General features: G+C 36.5%; 4 protein-coding genes and 1 long non-coding RNA gene across 15 annotated transcripts; 4 read left to right on the forward strand and 1 right to left on the reverse strand.

The window, feature by feature from the left end:
* The first annotated feature begins 680 nt into the window (after positions 1-680).
* Positions 681-3,744, forward strand: LOC104713142 (putative 1-acyl-sn-glycerol-3-phosphate acyltransferase 4). 4 transcript variants are annotated; one of them, XM_010430201.3, is made up of 5 exons: positions 681-1,055; positions 1,203-1,234; positions 1,828-2,431; positions 2,679-2,809; positions 3,078-3,744. In XM_010430201.3, the coding sequence occupies exons 3-5, from the start codon at positions 1,863-1,865 to the stop codon at positions 3,515-3,517; spliced, it is 1,140 nt and encodes a 379-aa protein (XP_010428503.2). In that variant the 5' UTR covers positions 681-1,055; positions 1,203-1,234; positions 1,828-1,862; the 3' UTR covers positions 3,518-3,744. The 4 variants fall into 4 exon arrangements, with proteins under 4 accessions (XP_010428503.2, XP_010428502.2, XP_087319889.1 ...); XM_087463763.1 differs by having other exon boundaries at positions 982-1,055; positions 1,134-1,234; XM_010430200.3 differs by lacking the exon at positions 1,203-1,234.
* LOC104713143 (pathogenesis-related protein 5) lies at positions 3,128-5,467 on the forward strand. Of its 2 annotated transcripts, XM_087463764.1 has the most exons (3): positions 3,128-3,992; positions 4,216-4,409; positions 4,648-5,467. In XM_087463764.1, the coding sequence occupies exons 2-3, from the start codon at positions 4,361-4,363 to the stop codon at positions 5,337-5,339; spliced, it is 741 nt and encodes a 246-aa protein (XP_087319890.1). In that variant the 5' UTR covers positions 3,128-3,992; positions 4,216-4,360; the 3' UTR covers positions 5,340-5,467. The 2 variants fall into 2 exon arrangements, with proteins under 2 accessions (XP_087319890.1, XP_010428504.1); XM_010430202.2 differs by lacking the exon at positions 3,128-3,992 and having other exon boundaries at positions 4,176-4,409.
* Positions 5,468-9,547: 4,080 nt separating this feature from the next.
* Positions 9,548-10,770, forward strand: LOC104713149 (pathogenesis-related protein 5). The gene is made up of 2 exons (XM_010430207.3): positions 9,548-9,667; positions 9,901-10,770. The coding sequence occupies exons 1-2, from the start codon at positions 9,619-9,621 to the stop codon at positions 10,572-10,574; spliced, it is 723 nt and encodes a 240-aa protein (XP_010428509.2). The 5' UTR covers positions 9,548-9,618; the 3' UTR covers positions 10,575-10,770.
* Positions 10,771-11,674: 904 nt separating this feature from the next.
* LOC104713148 (protein LURP-one-related 15) lies at positions 11,675-13,478 on the reverse strand. The gene is made up of 3 exons (XM_010430206.3): positions 13,012-13,478; positions 12,698-12,928; positions 11,675-12,029 (listed from the first exon to the last, which is right to left on the reverse strand). The coding sequence occupies exons 1-3, from the start codon at positions 13,342-13,344 to the stop codon at positions 11,898-11,900; spliced, it is 696 nt and encodes a 231-aa protein (XP_010428508.1). The 5' UTR covers positions 13,345-13,478; the 3' UTR covers positions 11,675-11,897.
* A 932-nt stretch (positions 13,479-14,410) lies between these two features.
* On the forward strand, positions 14,411-16,109 carry LOC104713146 (uncharacterized). Of its 7 annotated transcripts, none has more exons than XR_002033273.2 (4): positions 14,513-15,076; positions 15,160-15,227; positions 15,330-15,663; positions 15,769-16,109. It is a non-coding gene; the product is annotated as an uncharacterized LOC104713146 (long non-coding RNA). The 7 variants fall into 7 exon arrangements; XR_015565044.1 differs by having other exon boundaries at positions 14,519-15,076; positions 15,330-15,434; positions 15,569-16,109; XR_015565045.1 differs by having other exon boundaries at positions 14,519-15,076; positions 15,330-15,434; positions 15,594-16,109.
* The last annotated feature ends 45 nt before the right edge of the window (positions 16,110-16,154 follow it).

The following is a 16,154-nucleotide window of genomic DNA, read 5'->3' on the forward strand; positions in this document are numbered from 1 at the left end:
AAAAAAATATCCAGGCCGGCACCGTGGATTAGTTAATTGTGAATAAGCCCTCATATTTACTACTCATTTATGTTTTAGCCTCATGTTATAATATTTTACAATATGGACCTCCTAGTTTTTTTTTGGGTCAGAATGGACCCCTAGATTAAGTTGACGAATCGGTTGGCGAATATTACTTTCGAACCGATCAATCCACATCCTCATATTTTGGTCTACTATCACTTTTAACATAGTTTACTTTTTCTGTCAATTATCTCTTAATAATCAAATGTTCTCTTTATACTAATAAAGAAAGAAAATATCTTTTTAGTCTCAATGTATATTAACCACTAGAGAAATCTAATTTTTTTTATAAAATACGACTTGAAAAATCAAATCTAAAATAACATACTTTGGAACCACATACACGATTTTTTCTTCAGCATTTTTATATAGATGATTGATATGTCATATGTCTTTTTGCCAAGACACGAATGTTTTTAAATAACCCCACATCTCAAAGAAGAAAATAAACTTAAAATTTTTAAAAATAAAATGTCACATAAAAATTGAATAAAAACATCTGGTCCCCATATAATAAAACAAGAACTTCAGATCCAAAATTTAAGAGAAAAAAAAACCAGCGATATATCGTACAAATTAAATGTAAAAGAAACTATATATAACTTGATTTTATTCTTGTTTGGTACAACCAATAATATAAAGTGAGAAAGTATATTAATTTAATAAGTTTGCTTCACGTTTGAGTTTTCAAAGTGTAACGACGGACGCCAGGAGATTTTTATCGGGTCGCAAGTGTCACCCCTTAGTGGATTTTGTCTTCGCATTTGCAGCTTTTTGACCTTTTCCGCCCCACAGCGAATCACATCGCTACGTTACAGTGCACCTTACCACCTCTGATCATTGCACCGTCTCAAAATTAGATCCGACCCGGACCGGATCGTTTCTCTGAAGCTTCGTTTGTGAGATTCGTATTCCTCTGTTCCACCATTTAACAATTATCCTCTCTTTGTCTTCGCCAACTTCTTCCTCCGCTCTTACAAACTTCTTTCCAGGTACTCTAATCTCTCTATCTGCTTCGTCGAGTTCCCCTCGTGCTTTAAGATTGTTCTTTGTTTCTTTCTTTGTGAAAGATACTGTGAGAAGTGTGACTCTTTGCTCTGTCTCTTTGATGTTATATCACGTGGGGATCTGAATATTAGTTGCGGTGTTCACAAGTCTTTTCCCAATTTGGGTATGTTTTTTTTTTTCCCGTGGTTTCTGCGTGTTTGTTTTGGAATATTGGTGATTGTAGTCAATTGAATTCGAAATTATGCAGCTTTTTAGATACTAAACTATTAAGAATCTTTAATCTTTATTTGCTTTGTAAGTTGTAATCCTCCACTGAGCTCATTAGATACGCAATTCTTTGCTTTTAGAGGTTAATTCATGTTCCTGAGATTCGTATTTGCAAAGAAAAAAATATACCTTTTGTAACTTTTATACTAATAAAGAAAAAAAATGGGGTTTTTAAATATTTGAGGATGTGTTGGTTATAGGGATCTCTACTAATCTTTATGTCTTCCGAGTCGTTGTTAGATGTATTGTTTAGCTCTAAACTATGTACTTGATTGGTGGGGAAGGATCTATATGGGTCACAGTTGTGAAAGACATGGTTTAGCTTAGACTTGATATGGTTGTTCTCAACTTGCATATATAGGCTCTTACGTTTGTTTTCTAGTCTCTTGTCTGCAACTTAGTTTTTTTCATTACCCAAAACAAAAAAAACTCAAACTTTGTGGGGAACTTGAGGTGGCACTGAGTAATATTTGATTCTCATTGCTGCAGTTTGTCTCTTGAGGTTTATCTGGAAATAAAAAAGGATGGAAGTTTGCGGGGATCTGAATTCTGATAACTTAAAGAACCGTCCTTTGACTCCGCTTAGGATTCTGAGGGGTCTGATGATCCTTCTGGTGTTTCTGTCTACTGCTTTTATGTTCCTGCTCTACTTTTCACCAGTAGCTGCTCTAGGTCTACGGCTTCTGAGTGTGCATCAATCTAGGAGAGTTGTCTCGTTAATCTTTGGTCTCTGGTTAGCTTTGTGGCCTTACCTGTTTGAAACGGTTAACGGTACAACCGTGCTGTTCTCTGGTGACAGCATTCCTGTTGAGAAACGTGTTTTGCTTATTGCAAATCACAGGACAGAGGTCGATTGGATGTATTTGTGGAATATTGCGTTGAGAAAAGGGTGTCTTGGCTACATCAAATACGTTCTTAAGAGCAGCTTGATGAGATTACCTATTTTTGGCTGGGGTTTTCATGTTTTGGAGTTTATACCCGTGGAGAGGAAGCGGGAGGTCGACGAACCTGTTTTGCTTCAAATGCTTTCATCTTTTAAGGATCCTCAAGAACCCTTATGGCTTGCTCTATTCCCAGAAGGAACCGATTTCACGTACTATATTATGCTCCCTATCTGATTTTACATATGAACCTACATAACAAACAAGTTACAACTGCTCTAGATACATAAGTTAATTCGTAATCAATCTGTATCCTCGAAGCCAACTTATAGTGTTTTCTTGGTAGAGTAACCCTCATTTCCAGGAATTGCCTGCTAATGCATGAATGTGTGAACTGCTGCTCTTCTTAAGTCTATCTTCTTTCATATTTCTGAGACCTTTCCTTACTTTGATATGCAGTGAAGAGAAATGCAAGAGAAGCCAAAAATTTGCAGCTGAAGTTGGTCTTCCAGCATTATCAAACGTACTTTTACCGAAAACAAGGGGTTTTGGCGTTTGCTTAGAAGTTCTTCATAGCTCTTTGGATGCAGGTATGGTCCACGAAATTTTGATGAAATGGTCGTGTATGTTCCTTAGTATATAGTAGTATCTGAAACCACATGTTATGCCAACATTTATTGCTTTGACGACATTGTGATGGCATGATATTTTCTATGTTTCCAATGACCCCATGTGGGACCTCATGGCCACAAGTAACTGAACAAGGCATTGTTTTTAATTTTAAGTTTATTATATCGATGCCTATGATACTGCATTTATAATCTTGCTCCGTTCTTACGTCATCTTCTTTAAATGCAGTATATGATTTGACTATCGCATATAAGCCTCGCTGCCCATCTTTCATGGACAATGTATTCGGGACGGATCCTTCAGAAGTTCATATCCACGTTCGGCGAGTTCTACTAAAGGAGATTCCAGATAACGAAGCAGAAGCTTCTGCTTGGTTAATGGATTCATTTCAGTCAAAGGACAAACTGCTATCCGATTTCAATGCTCAGGGACAATTCCCAAATCAAAGACCAGAAGAAGAACTCTCTCTTCTGAAGTGCATCGCAACTTTCACAGTGGTAATATCTTTGACAGTACTATTCATCTATCTGACCTTGTACTCACATAGCTGTTTCAAAGTATATGCTGGTCTAAGCGGCACATATTTATCGTTTGCTACTTATTACAAGCTTCGACCCTCACCTGGCCTTTTTAGTGAAGATTCTTGTAAAAAAGTAAAAAGCCATTAACTTTGTTGTACATACAATTCTTTCTTTGTATACAAAGAAATAATATCAAGAATTTACAGGCAGGAAAAGATTTTTGGGATGTCTTTTTCATTGTTAGTTCTTGGATATACCGTTTACCTATCAATTGTATTCTATGTTGTAAGGAAAAGTTGATATGTTGGAACTCTGATACCCTTGTGTTTATTGAGTTGGAAACATCAACAAGGTCATTAAAACCTTATTGTCAATACATGTTCTTACTTCTGATTCAGTCAGTAAAGGATCTGAACAAAAATTTGTCGGTGATCAACAAAGCATAGAACCCACTTTGTCCCAAAAGGTTGTTTACCTTCTTTTTGCAGGTGATGAGAGAGAGAGAGAGAAGACGGTAGCTCGCGCTCTTTAACATCTCCTGTTTTCTCTTTATGCCGATGCTTACTATGCTTGTACACATGTCACCTTATCTCCTTATGTGAGCAGGTGCAAGTGAGATCAGGTTAGTTTTGACCAAACCAACTTTCATGATCTTTCTTTACTTTTTTGGTTGGGAAAAATTTGAGAAACACAAACAAAACAATGTCATTTCTCTTAGGGTGTAAATCTAACCACACATAGGCAAAATGTGGAAACTATACCATGTACCATCATCTTTATTTTGAGACATTTTCAATTAATTAAGGCAAGAAAAAAAAACCATCAAGGGCAAATAAATATTACAGTGCCAAAGAAGATGGGCTAACAAGCTGGCACAAAGATAATTTAATTGAAAATGATAAACCCTACCTCGGACCACCGCTTATATAAATAGAGGATCGGTGCTAGAGGTCAATCCTCATCCACATCACATCACAGAAAAGAAAAAAAATGGTGAAAGTCTCCAGTATTCACATTCTCTTCTTCGTATTCATCACAAGTAAGAACATCAAAACAATACTCTGTTTTTGTTTCTCCTCTGTTTCACTTATGTTTTTATATTCTCCTCTGTTTCTTCTGTTTTTTACTAAGGATAATAACACTCCAATACTGTTTCTTTAGCTCCCTTTAGATTTGATCTTATACCTTTTTGTTCATCACCCTCGATTGAATTATAATTATCAAAAAACTTTTTAGTTTTCTAGGTCGTGTATTTTTAACAAGTTTTGAAATTGCAGGCGGCGTTGCTGTTTCCGCCACCGTCTTCACTTTACAAAACAGTTGCCCTTACACCGTCTGGCCCGGAACACTCTCAGGCAACAGCATCACCCTCGGCGACGGCGGTTTTCAACTGACTCCAGGCGCTTCCGTACAGCTCACGGCTCCTGTGGGGTGGTCAGGTCGCTTCTGGGCTCGTACCAGCTGCAACTTCGACGCCTCAGGCCGCGGCACTTGCGTCACCGGAGACTGCGGCGGCGTTCTAAAATGTATCGGCGGCGGAGAACCTCCGGCTACATTGGCCGAATTCACCGTCGGATCAAGCAATGCCGGCATGGATTTTTACGACGTGAGCCTTGTCGACGGTTACAATGTCAAGATGGGGATTACACCTCAGGGAGGATTCGGAAACTGCAAATACGCAGGCTGCGTCTCCGACATCAACGAGATTTGCCCTAACGAGCTAAGGATCATGGATCCGGGTTCGGGAAGTATCGCGGCGTGTAAGAGCGCCTGCGCGGCGTTTAGTTCGCCGGAATTTTGCTGTACCGGAGCTCACTCGACGCCGCAAACTTGTTCTCCGACGTATTACTCGACGATGTTCAAGAACGCTTGCCCTAGCGCTTACAGTTACGCTTACGACGACGCTTCGAGCACTTTCACTTGTACCGGATCTAACTATTTGATCACTTTTTGCCCTACCCAGCCTTAAACCGGAACTCGCGGTTTAAATTTGGTTTACGGGTTTCTCTCTCTCACACGTTTCTTTTGCTTGTTATGTACGGAAATAGAAAGAGAAATAAGTAAAGATGATGACTATATGAATCCTATTCTTTTACAGTTTTTAAGGTTTTTTCAAGTATACACACACTCATCTCATTTGCATATATCTGATTTTTATCTATTTCAAAAGAACTCCGATCGATTACAATACAACACCTATATACATGGCCTAAACATGCAAATATTGTTTTGGGTAAAACATAAGCATACAAGTATGATATTTGAAATATCTTTTAAATATAAAGATTGAACTGCTTTACTAGAGATAAGAGGGTTTCTTTGTTTCAGGTCATTGGTTCTTGATTTACTTAGAGATAAGAAAGCAATAACATCTAGTCCCCGCCCAAAAGAGACAGAGCTAACTACATTTTATGTCACGGGATGGTTAGTTCTGTTTAAGGAGATTGAGCTGATGTAATTAAAGATCCATATGTGTCTCTGGTTTCTTTTGGTTTCCACTTGCAAGCCTTTTTTTCATTAATTTTATCTATTTAAACGAATCATACAATAACCTGAACAAGCTCATTCATTTCCTGTAAACTAGAGAATGTCTCAAACTTAACACCACTGTCCACTGAGCATTCTGTTCTGCAAATAAAATTAAACCAGTGATCATTTCCTGCTAAGTTGTAATGCACGGATCTATGGAATGCTGCTCTTAGTCATATTTTGTTTCCATATTTCTGAGACTTCCCTTATCTTGATATACGTACGTACACTCATGTACGAGAACGCAATTAAAGTTTGCAGCTGAAGTTGTCTTCAACATTTATCACGTACTTCTACCAAAAACAAAGGGTTTTGGCGTTTTCTTAGAAGTTCCACATAACTCTTTGGATGCCAGCTATGGTTCTTGAAATTTTAATGAAAATACTTGTGTATACATTGCCACATCTTCTGCACATTTATTGTTTTGACGACATTATGATGACTTGCATATCTTATATAAGTCCAGTGATTTAAAGTTGGACATCATGACCACAATTAACTGATTAAATATTCCGATTTCAGTGCTCAGGGTAAATCTCCCAATCAAGAAGACCTCTCTGTCCTCAAGTGCTTCACAAATTTTGCAATGGTAACATTTTTGACAGTTATCTCATTATTCACATAGCTGTTATAAATTCTTAATGTTATTTCTTTGTAATTATATGTTCCGACCTTGACCATTTGTTTTTTTTTTAGAGGAGATTCTAGTAAAGAAGTTAAGTGATGCAGCATAATTTACACTCTTGTTGGGCTTCGGTGTTGCGTTTCTTGCCCAACAAGTTACGGTGGTGTCGGCTTTGGTGTTTACTTATTTTCCAATTAGGCTTTATGTTAGGTTTCTATTTCTTTATGGGAGATGAATATTCTCTTTGCTTTTAGGTTTCGTTTATGTTAATCTACTTCTCTATATATAGAGATCGTGGACTCCATTGTAGGATAACTGGCTTTAATTTTGATAAAAGAAAAAAAACCAAAAAGAGGTAGTTTTAACTACCCAAAAGAGCTTGTCTTAGAGCCCTGCAAGGAGGACTTGCACAACCCTTGTTGAGATCAATTCCTGGAAGAGATCCCAACTCTATCTCTTTTCTTCTTCACATCTTCTCATCACCATCGTTTTCTATCTCTTGATACTCTGTTTTTCTAACACAAAACAGAGCAACACTTTACCTTTGCTCAGCCTACGTCTTCTCCGTCTAAACGCCATCTCCTCTCTCTTGTAATAGCTTCCGCCCCTCATCATTAAGGAACCAATATATCTGCTACATGCATACAAAAAAATAACATTAAGAATTTACAAGCATAAAGATCTCTGGGCTGCCTCTTTCATTGTTAGTCCTTTGAGATATTAAAGTTAAGAAGTATACTCCATGTTGCTCTCTGGAAACTGATATATTCATGTGACTTGTGTGTCTTCTTAATTAGTCGTATTTTGTTGTGTAAAACGGTTTGTGTCTTGCAAATGCCATCGTTAGCAATATCTATATATCAATCCAAACTGCAATTGAGAAACAGAACGTAACTTGTACATCGGAACTCTGAATTTCTTGCGTTCATTGAGTTAGAAACAACAACAGGTCGTCACACTAACCCTGATTGTCAAAAGGTACGTGTTCAAACTTCTGAATTCTGATTCAGTCGGTAAATGAAGTTTCCATTTGAAAGAAACTCTGTCGGTGATCAACAAAGCATCGAATCCATTTTTCCCAATAAGGGTTTCTTTTTACAGGTGAGCGAGAGAGAGAGATAGAAGACCGTTGCTAGCCGCTCTTAAACTACTACGCTAGATCATATTTTCAGGTAAAGCATAGCATTTCCTGTTTTCTTTACATCCTTTTGTTTGTTCACATGTCATCTCTTATCTCCTTATCTGAATATGTAAAAGTGAGATCAGCACGTTAGTTTTGATATAACCAACTTTGAACTTTCTTTACCTTTTTGGTTTGGTACGGTAAAGACTTGAAAACCCCAATGTCTATGGATACATTTAATTTGACTGTCATAATTGTTTAAGGTATGGAAATATACCAAGAATATCTTGACATATCCTAGTTTACATTTCCTTGTATATATATATCCTTTTGTAATTAAAGTTACCATTTATTTAGTTGTATAATAGGTTTACGAATTACTTGCGCACGTATAAATTTAATTAATGTTTAAGCTACTACGCACCACAACCGCATAAAACCGTGTGGACCATGTAACTCTGAGTGAGACTAATAGATGTATTTGATTATGAACCATGTTCGATGTCTTGTTTAATTAGTAAGAAGAGGCCATCACCCTTTGTCTCTTTCTGATTTCTCAACAAACAGCAGCTTGTATTCAGACAAAAATACAAATCCAATTTCTGCATTTCTTCGAAAAAGACGTAATTTTGTGCTGGAAAAAAAAGCCGTCAATGATCTTAGCCACACGGCAGGTTTTATGCCAAACAACGTTGACTCACTCGGAAAATGAAGGGTTCACAACAGCCCCCCCTCATAGTCACGGCAAGATTTAATCAAAAGCCAATTACTATATCCTCGGACCCAAAGTTGGTTCGATTTATGAACCTGTTTCTAAGTCTCAAGTCAGTCTTCTCAACTCGTAATTAATCTTCAAAGTCTTCCGCGCGCTACTATAATCCCTAGACCATAGCTTTCATCGTTTTTTATTATCACTAAGAATTTAGTTCATCAAATTGTCCTTTTTATATAGATTTCTAACGAATTATTTTAGAAGATACTGTATAAACGATTATGCAGAAATATTGTATATCTGTGTGAAAAACCCCAAAACGACACTTTAAACATATTAAATTAATATTTCTCGGTACAACTTAGCGGAAAAGGTACATTACAACCAAAAAAAAACAATTACAAGTGGAAAATAGAATGAATACGGAACTTCAAATAGATAGGAAGGGAAGACGTGATGGCTGTTCTTATGAAAGATGGTTTGTCACGTGCTGGAAATCGTGGCTTGTTTTAACTTGTCAACAATGGTTTGATACTTTGATCTCAAGAGTAACCGCGTGCCCTCATATGATGTCTCAGCCATGTTGATTTGCGTGTCTCTCCTTTGCCCATATCCTTGCCTTGCCTATCACATTTTCTAGGTTTCCAATTCTAGATGGCTCGTAGCTGATATGATATAAAACCCTAGGATTCGAGCTTTGGTGGTGTAAGCTGCTAATCCCCTCTTATGTATGCATCTATTCGGGTCTTGTAACGGAGGATATAACAACAACGAAAAGTATGACCTATTAACTCGTGCATGGATCTCAACCAACAATTAGATCGGATCTCATATTTGTGGATCACAATTAGACACATCTAATTGGGTCTCGTATATATTTGGGGATCATATATCATTTAACATCACACTGGTCACTGAACTCGAAAGGTTTAGTGTGCATCACAAAACCAAGTCTTAATTAAATTAGGATTTCTCAATTAATGTTTTTCCATCCGCTTGTAGTAAATTAACGAAGAAAAAACCATTAAGGCGAAGAAAATTCAGACAGCCAAAGAAATTTCAGAGAGGAGAAAATTCAGAGAACCAAAGAAAATATCTATCAAGAAACCAAAAATTCTAATTGATAACATTACATCACTACCCCTCCAAGGCTCGAACCCGCATCTATAAATAGAGAGGATCGGTGCCATTAACATTCATCATCATCATTCACAACACATAAACACAACAAAATACGATAAAAGAAAAGAAAGAAAAAAATGGCGAATATCTCTAGTTTTAACATTCTCTTCCTCGTGTTCATCACAAGTAACAACATCAAACACGCTCTCTCTCTTTGTTTTTCTATGTTTCACTTATGTGTTTATCTTTCTCCTTACGTTTATTACACTCTTCCCCTCTTTTATCTGTTTTTAAGGAGAATAATTGTCTTTGTTTTTGTTCATCGTCTTCGACTTCGATCACAACATGCATATTGTCTCCATAATTCTCTACAGTGTTTCGTATTTTTGATGTTTTGGTTTTGTGTTTGAAAACTGCAGGTGGCATTGCTGTTTCCGCCACCGTCTTCACTATTAAGAACAATTGCCCTACCACCGTCTGGGCCGGAACTCTCGCGGGCCAAGGACCCAAGCTCGGTGACGGCGGATTTGAACTGACTCCAGGTGCTTCCCGACAGCTCACGGCTCCAGCAGGATGGTCAGGCCGGTTCTGGGCTCGTACTGGTTGCAGCTTTGACGGCGCTGGTAACGGTAGATGCGTCACCGGAGACTGCGGCGGTCTAAGATGTAACGGCGGCGGAGTTCCTCCCGTCAGTCTGGCTGAATTCACCCTCGTAGGCGATGGCGGCAAGGATTTCTACGACGTGAGCCTCGTCGACGGTTACAATGTTAAGTTGGGGATAAGGCCTTCAGGAGGATCCGGAGATTGCAAGTACGCAGGCTGTGTCGCTGACCTCAACGCGAATTGCCCTAACGAGCTTAAGGTCATGGGTCCTGGCAACAATGTCGTGGCGTGCAAGAGCGCATGTGCACATTTTAATACCGATCAATATTGTTGCCGTGGAGCTTACAGTACGCCACAAACTTGTCCTCCCACGGACTTCTCGAGGATTTTTAAGAGGGCTTGCCCTGACGCCTATAGCTACGCTTATGACGACGAAACAAGTACCTTCACATGTTCCGGAGCTAACTACGAAGTCACTTTCTGCCCATAAGAAAAAACAAAGCTCCACTCTGGTTTCTCCCTCACGTTTCTATTGCTTGTTATGTACGGAATCTAAATAAGAAAAGATGATGACTGTGAATCATCTTCTTTCACCTTTTTAAAGCTTTTACTAATTAAGTGTATTCAGTTGTTACACTCATCTGAGTTGCATAGTAAAGAAATAAAACAAAGAATAATTAATTTACATCTTTGATCTACAGTCTCTTATTATTTGCATTGTATATAGATATACGTACTCTTCTCTTGAAACTCACATTTATTTGACTTGTATCTTAATAAATTAAATTAAAAGGTGTTCTAACGTTTGATTCAGTTGGTAAAGGAAGTTTCCATCTGAACCAAAACTTAATTTGTCGGTGATCGACAAAGCATAGAACCCACTTGTGTCCCAAAAGGATGTTACCGTGTTTTTGCAGTTGATAAGAGAGAGAGAGACCATATGGTCGTAAAGCATAAACATCTGTTGTCTACTTGTCTTAACATTCTTTTGTTTTGTTTCCATGTTATCTTATTTCCTAATCTGATAAGGTGCAAGTGAGTTCATGTTAATTAAATTTTGTTCGAAACCAACTTGGAACTTTCTTTACCTTTTGGGAAAGGCTTAGAGAAAACCCTATACATATATTAATTAATAGACGAAGAATTTAGAAATTGATGGCTTGATTACTATAGTACGGTTCATGTGATCTACAACGGCTCAGTTGGCCGGATGTTTAACAAAGGCACTGGGCAAGGTTCAATTCAGTACGTTAATATACAAGTTGGGCTTTCTCAACATTCACACTCCAACTTGAGTGGAGTATCGGAGATAATTAAGAAGTTGTATTAGTTCGTGGGCTACGTATTGTATTGTATGTATATTGGACCTAGCCGACTTGGTCGGCAAGTCTTGTCGTGGATTTTGGAGTTAAGTCTTGTGTATTCTTGTAAGACAACCATTTCAATACATTATTCATTCGATTCTACAAGTGACGCAGTTGGATAACCCTAGGTTTAGCAAGCGCTAATCCTAGATCAAACTCAAGTTCACAAGCGTTGAACGTGAAAGATAAATTCTCTCTGGAATCCACCAGAAACTCTAGAATCCAATAGAAAAGCTAAATGATTTTCTTAAGAATAAGAATTATGAGATTGTGTATCTTACAAAGGACCTTAGCTAGGACCTCTTTTATAAAGATAAATCCCAACTAGAGAAAAGGAAATAAGTTTGAAATAGGGAAATTAAGCAAAGTAAAAAAAAAAACCCCGATAAAGGAAAAGATAAACCATAGAAATTAACATAATAAAAAGAAAATTCATTAATTAAAATTTTCTACAGGCGTCCTGCCTCAGAAAAAATGACAACGAGAGAGACAATGAAGGCATAATCAACGTTTGGATAAACAGTGACAGAGTAACTGTCCTTTCCCAAGAAAACGCTCCGCACCGTGTGGTTCTCGTGCACCTGCCATTCAAAACCATACCATTTTTTTAATCATAAATAAATGTTTTTATTTCTCAAGTTTTAACAATTAATTAAAAAAATTGGCAAACTCCCAGTACATAGTGTAGTCTGTATAGTACATGTTTATTTCCAGATGTGAAACAAAAATATATATGTTTATTTTACATATACTAAAATATACCATATACAAAAAAAAAAAAAAAAATATATATATATATATATATATACCATATACATAAATTCATAGAAAATGGATTTTTGTTTGTTGATCACTATCGAAAAACCGTGGCACGAATCAACTACGCATCACAATTGGACCGAGTCCATCATAAATAGTACCAGTCTGTAATGTTATATTTTTGGTATAATTGGTAATTGATAATATCATCTATTTGGTTTTTTATTGTCTCAAACTTAAGCCTATAGTTATAATTTTTTTTTTTTTTCATTTGCTCTTTTAAGATTTTCTTCTTATGTTTTGCTCAAATTTTCTTTAGTAAAAAAAAATTCAGTTTTAAATAAAAGAAAATATATTCTGTTAAAGACTTGTAGTAAAAATATTGTCCCATTCATGTAAAATACCGTCTTCAAAGAGTAGACCAAAGTGAGATGCATATATAGGAATTGATGAAGGGGATGGAAGGAAGGAAAGAGATAGTTTTGTTTACTTTGGCAACAATGGCGTCGTCAGATTCGCCGGCGTAGACGACACAACAACGCTCGTGCCTATTCGCTTTGACTTTGAAATCACATATCTTCTCGTCTTTGTTGTGAGGCAAAAACACATCAAGTCTGCCCTCTCGCTCACGCATCGGCGATCTTTTCACCCTGTATAGCAGATCATCCTGATCAGTACTCCCTCCTCTAAACACTTGCCACCTTTCATGCCTGCTCATCATCTGTAATCACCAAATCTTTATTAGTTGTGTATACATCAAAAGTTAAGTACGTTAGCTATGTCAGTTTTTAATTTAATTTGTACCTTCCTTTGCAAAGTCAAGACCTGAGTTCCAGAACCATCCAGCAAGTTCCTAGTGTCGTGAAGACAAAACAACGGCGGTTTCACTTTGAACAACAGGTTTCCGTCCACATTCGTTATCGCGAAGTTACCGTCCTTTACCTTCATCAACTTCCGCACGATCGCCAGATCTACTGGGTGCGGAGAACAGTACTTTGGATCCACTATCACTCCCGCTTGTGGTTGTGGAGGCAAAGGAGCCGAAGCGCCAGCGCCTTGTGGGTAAGCGTACACATTGGGCTGCTGCATTCTTTTGTTTTGCTTTGCTTTGAAATGTTTTTTTTTTCTGGTCTGCATGGTTTAAGGTTCTTAATTTATAAAATAAATATCTGGATCGAATATGTTGACTTTTAAGTCTAAGAAACTTTATTGTATAGAGTTTTCTTTTCTTTCAAAATTATTTCAAGATAAAAGAATAATTTGGTTTGGTTATTATGCCGTCAACATAAGTTTAAGGTTCTTTATAATTCCTTGAAGAATTTTCAATATATTTTTTGCATGGTTCCTAGAAAAAATCTAACGGCGCATTATGTCAAATTTTTAATTGATCAAAATTGGATTACTCAAATATTTAGTTAATCAATTTTTTTCACACATGTATATTAAGAAAACATATTAAAATTCTAATTATAAGTGTGTTATTTTTATGATTAACAATTTTTTTAATTATTAACCAACAGTATATATCTTGTAATTTTTTAAAAGTCTACAATTCATTATTAATAACAAATAAAAGATGGATAGAAAACCTAGAATATGTGTTTTTTGTACCAACTTGTTTTGTTTTTTCTAGAATTTGGATTAATAAAGAACATGAGAGGGAGTAAGTAATAGCACCTTAAAACGGAAATATATTGATCATGGCTCAAATATACATCAAAACAGTGTGGCCGATGTAATTCTGATGAGTTAAAAGAGAAAAAGAATTCTGGTTAGTAACATCGAGTCATTAATGAAAGGGCCCTTTAGTTAGTACAAGTTCAGAGAACTACTCTTTCTCACTTCTCTAAGTCAATGTATGTTTAAGTCAGTCTTCTCACTTGCGAACAAAAAAAAGAAAAATTAGTCTTCTCACCTCTTATCTTCAAAGTGAGAAGACCGTTTCTACTTGCTCGGACTAATGTGGGTTTGTTTTCTAACGGAACCTCACACGAATGTGTCTCTTCAGATGATTTTTTTTGTTTAGTTCTCTAAGTTAAACGAAACAACATTAAATTGGGCATGCTCTTTTACCATTATTACGTACTGTCAGCTTATCATTCACGAATTACGAATCCGTAACTGTGACCCACGATATTTTTTTTTAACCGTCAAACTCGACAATCAATACTATAAAAACAGAATGCGTTTATCTCCAAGGCTTGACACCTCAGCCTTAACTTTTAACCTGGTATTGACACATCAGTTAAAATCATTAGCCAATAAAATTATAACAAATAATACAGATCAGCTTCTTCTTTGCCAAGTCACATAATTGTCTTTTACTTAGTAACTCGTGACGATTTTAAACTAAAGATCTAAACCTTTTTTTTTGGCTAATCTCTTCTCTCGTCGATCTCTCTGAAACTCGATTGGAAACCCCTCAAACTCGATCCCAAATTTGTTTGTCTTATCATTCATTTTCGATCCCTCTCAGTCTCAGTTAATCCCTCTCAGTCATTATCCCTCTGAGTCAGATTCATCGACGATCTACAACACCCTCTCATAGTGAGGAGTAACATGCATCAATCCAAATCGAATTGGTGAGCTCGAAATTCACACAGAAGGGTAAAATATAATTTTGGGTGTTCGTTATTTGCAGTGATTTAGTGTTTAAATCATGTTGGGTTTGATCCGTTTAGTTGTTTCGCTCTATTGGAGGAAGATTTCAGTTTCAGTAGTTCTACTTTCAATTTGGGTTTTGGATTGATGCTTTTTTGAGTTGATTTTTCTGATGATAATTGTGTATTTCTGATAAACTGCATACCGCCGCCGAGCCCGAGCCTAGGGAAAACGGGATCGTTTGGTCGGTAGAGAAAGACGTGACCAGGTATCACATTTTGGTTTTGGTGAAGAGTCGATTTATTCAGTGTAACCGATTTCTAATTGATATGTCTTTGACTGTTCTTGCAGTTGAATTTTGCACCTATTAGAAGAACTAACATGTATATAATAAATTTAAGTTGGAAGCAGTGGATACTGTGAGTCTGGTGTTTGTTTTAGATTTAAGTTCTCCCCTGACTCTTCTTTTCTTGAGCTTTAGATTTTGTCACTTATTTTGCTGTTCTATAATTTGTCTTCAGTATGGTGAGACTCCATTGCACATGGCAGCCGAGGACGGTTGGCCGGTTGCAATGAAGCTGCAAAATTACTCCTTCAGAGTGGTGATTATTGAAGCCAAAGCCAGCGTAATTTCCCAATTCTTTATAGTTATTTGTCTTCCCTTTTTGTAATATGAAATTTTTGCAGCTCTACTTCATTGACAACAGCTTGGACTAATTTGTTTTTTGGTTTTGGTTACTTTATTCCTCGTTTCGATTAGATTTAGCAATTTTGTTCCATTTCAGTGTTTAGATGATCGAGTTTTGCTGTTGATATATGTGAATGGTAAGACTTCTGTTTCTTTTTGACAAAATGGTAAGACTTCTATTTCTTTTTGACAAAAGTTTGACAAAAAGTTTTACATTACTACTTGCTATTGAGATTCAAACTTAACACATTTTTCTTTTTATACACTTGCAGGTGTAGTCATATTTTCAGTTTTATGTACAAGTGAAATTAATAATTTATGTTATTTATTTCCTGAGGTTACTTAACGAATTGAAATGTAAGCTAATGCATATCTTTTGCCAAGTTGCACGGTTTGGAAGAAGATATTGCAGATGAACTTCCGCAGTTTTGGATCAGCCATAGTGAAGGGAAAAAATCCAAATTCTCAAGATGTCGTTGACTATATAATACTATAAATATTTTTTTTTCTTGTATATATTTTCAAAATGTCGTTATTTTCTTCGGTATCTTTATTTTGTAAATAAAATTTTATCAATATTTATGTAAAAAGAATGATTGGCACTTGTGAAAAATACTACATATTCGTAATTAGCCTTTAACCAAAAAATCATTAAAAT

The sequence above is a fragment of the Camelina sativa genome, chromosome 9, assembly GCF_030686135.1.
Source record: "Camelina sativa cultivar CO46 ecotype springtype chromosome 9, ASM3068613v1".
Taxonomy (NCBI): Eukaryota; Viridiplantae; Streptophyta; class Magnoliopsida; order Brassicales; family Brassicaceae; genus Camelina; species Camelina sativa.

Coding starts and splice junctions, on each gene's coding strand:
- LOC104713142 (XM_010430201.3), top strand. CDS start 1,863: ATGGAAGTTTGCGGGGATCTGAATTCTGATAACTTAAAGAACCGTCCT. Junction 2,432..2,678: donor CCAGAAGGAACCGATTTCAC/GTACTATATTAT, acceptor TTTGATATGCAG/TGAAGAGAAATGCAAGAGAA. Junction 2,810..3,077: donor TCATAGCTCTTTGGATGCAG/GTATGGTCCACG, acceptor CTTTAAATGCAG/TATATGATTTGACTATCGCA.
- LOC104713143 (XM_087463764.1), top strand. CDS start 4,361: ATGGTGAAAGTCTCCAGTATTCACATTCTCTTCTTCGTATTCATCACA. Junction 4,410..4,647: donor CTTCTTCGTATTCATCACAA/GTAAGAACATCA, acceptor TTGAAATTGCAG/GCGGCGTTGCTGTTTCCGCC.
- LOC104713149 (XM_010430207.3), top strand. CDS start 9,619: ATGGCGAATATCTCTAGTTTTAACATTCTCTTCCTCGTGTTCATCACA. Junction 9,668..9,900: donor CTTCCTCGTGTTCATCACAA/GTAACAACATCA, acceptor TGAAAACTGCAG/GTGGCATTGCTGTTTCCGCC.
- LOC104713148 (XM_010430206.3), bottom strand. CDS start 13,344: ATGCAGACCAGAAAAAAAAAACATTTCAAAGCAAAGCAAAACAAAAGA. Junction 12,929..13,011: donor TCTTGACTTTGCAAAGGAAG/GTACAAATTAAA, acceptor TGGTGATTACAG/ATGATGAGCAGGCATGAAAG. Junction 12,030..12,697: donor ACGACGCCATTGTTGCCAAA/GTAAACAAAACT, acceptor TTTGAATGGCAG/GTGCACGAGAACCACACGGT.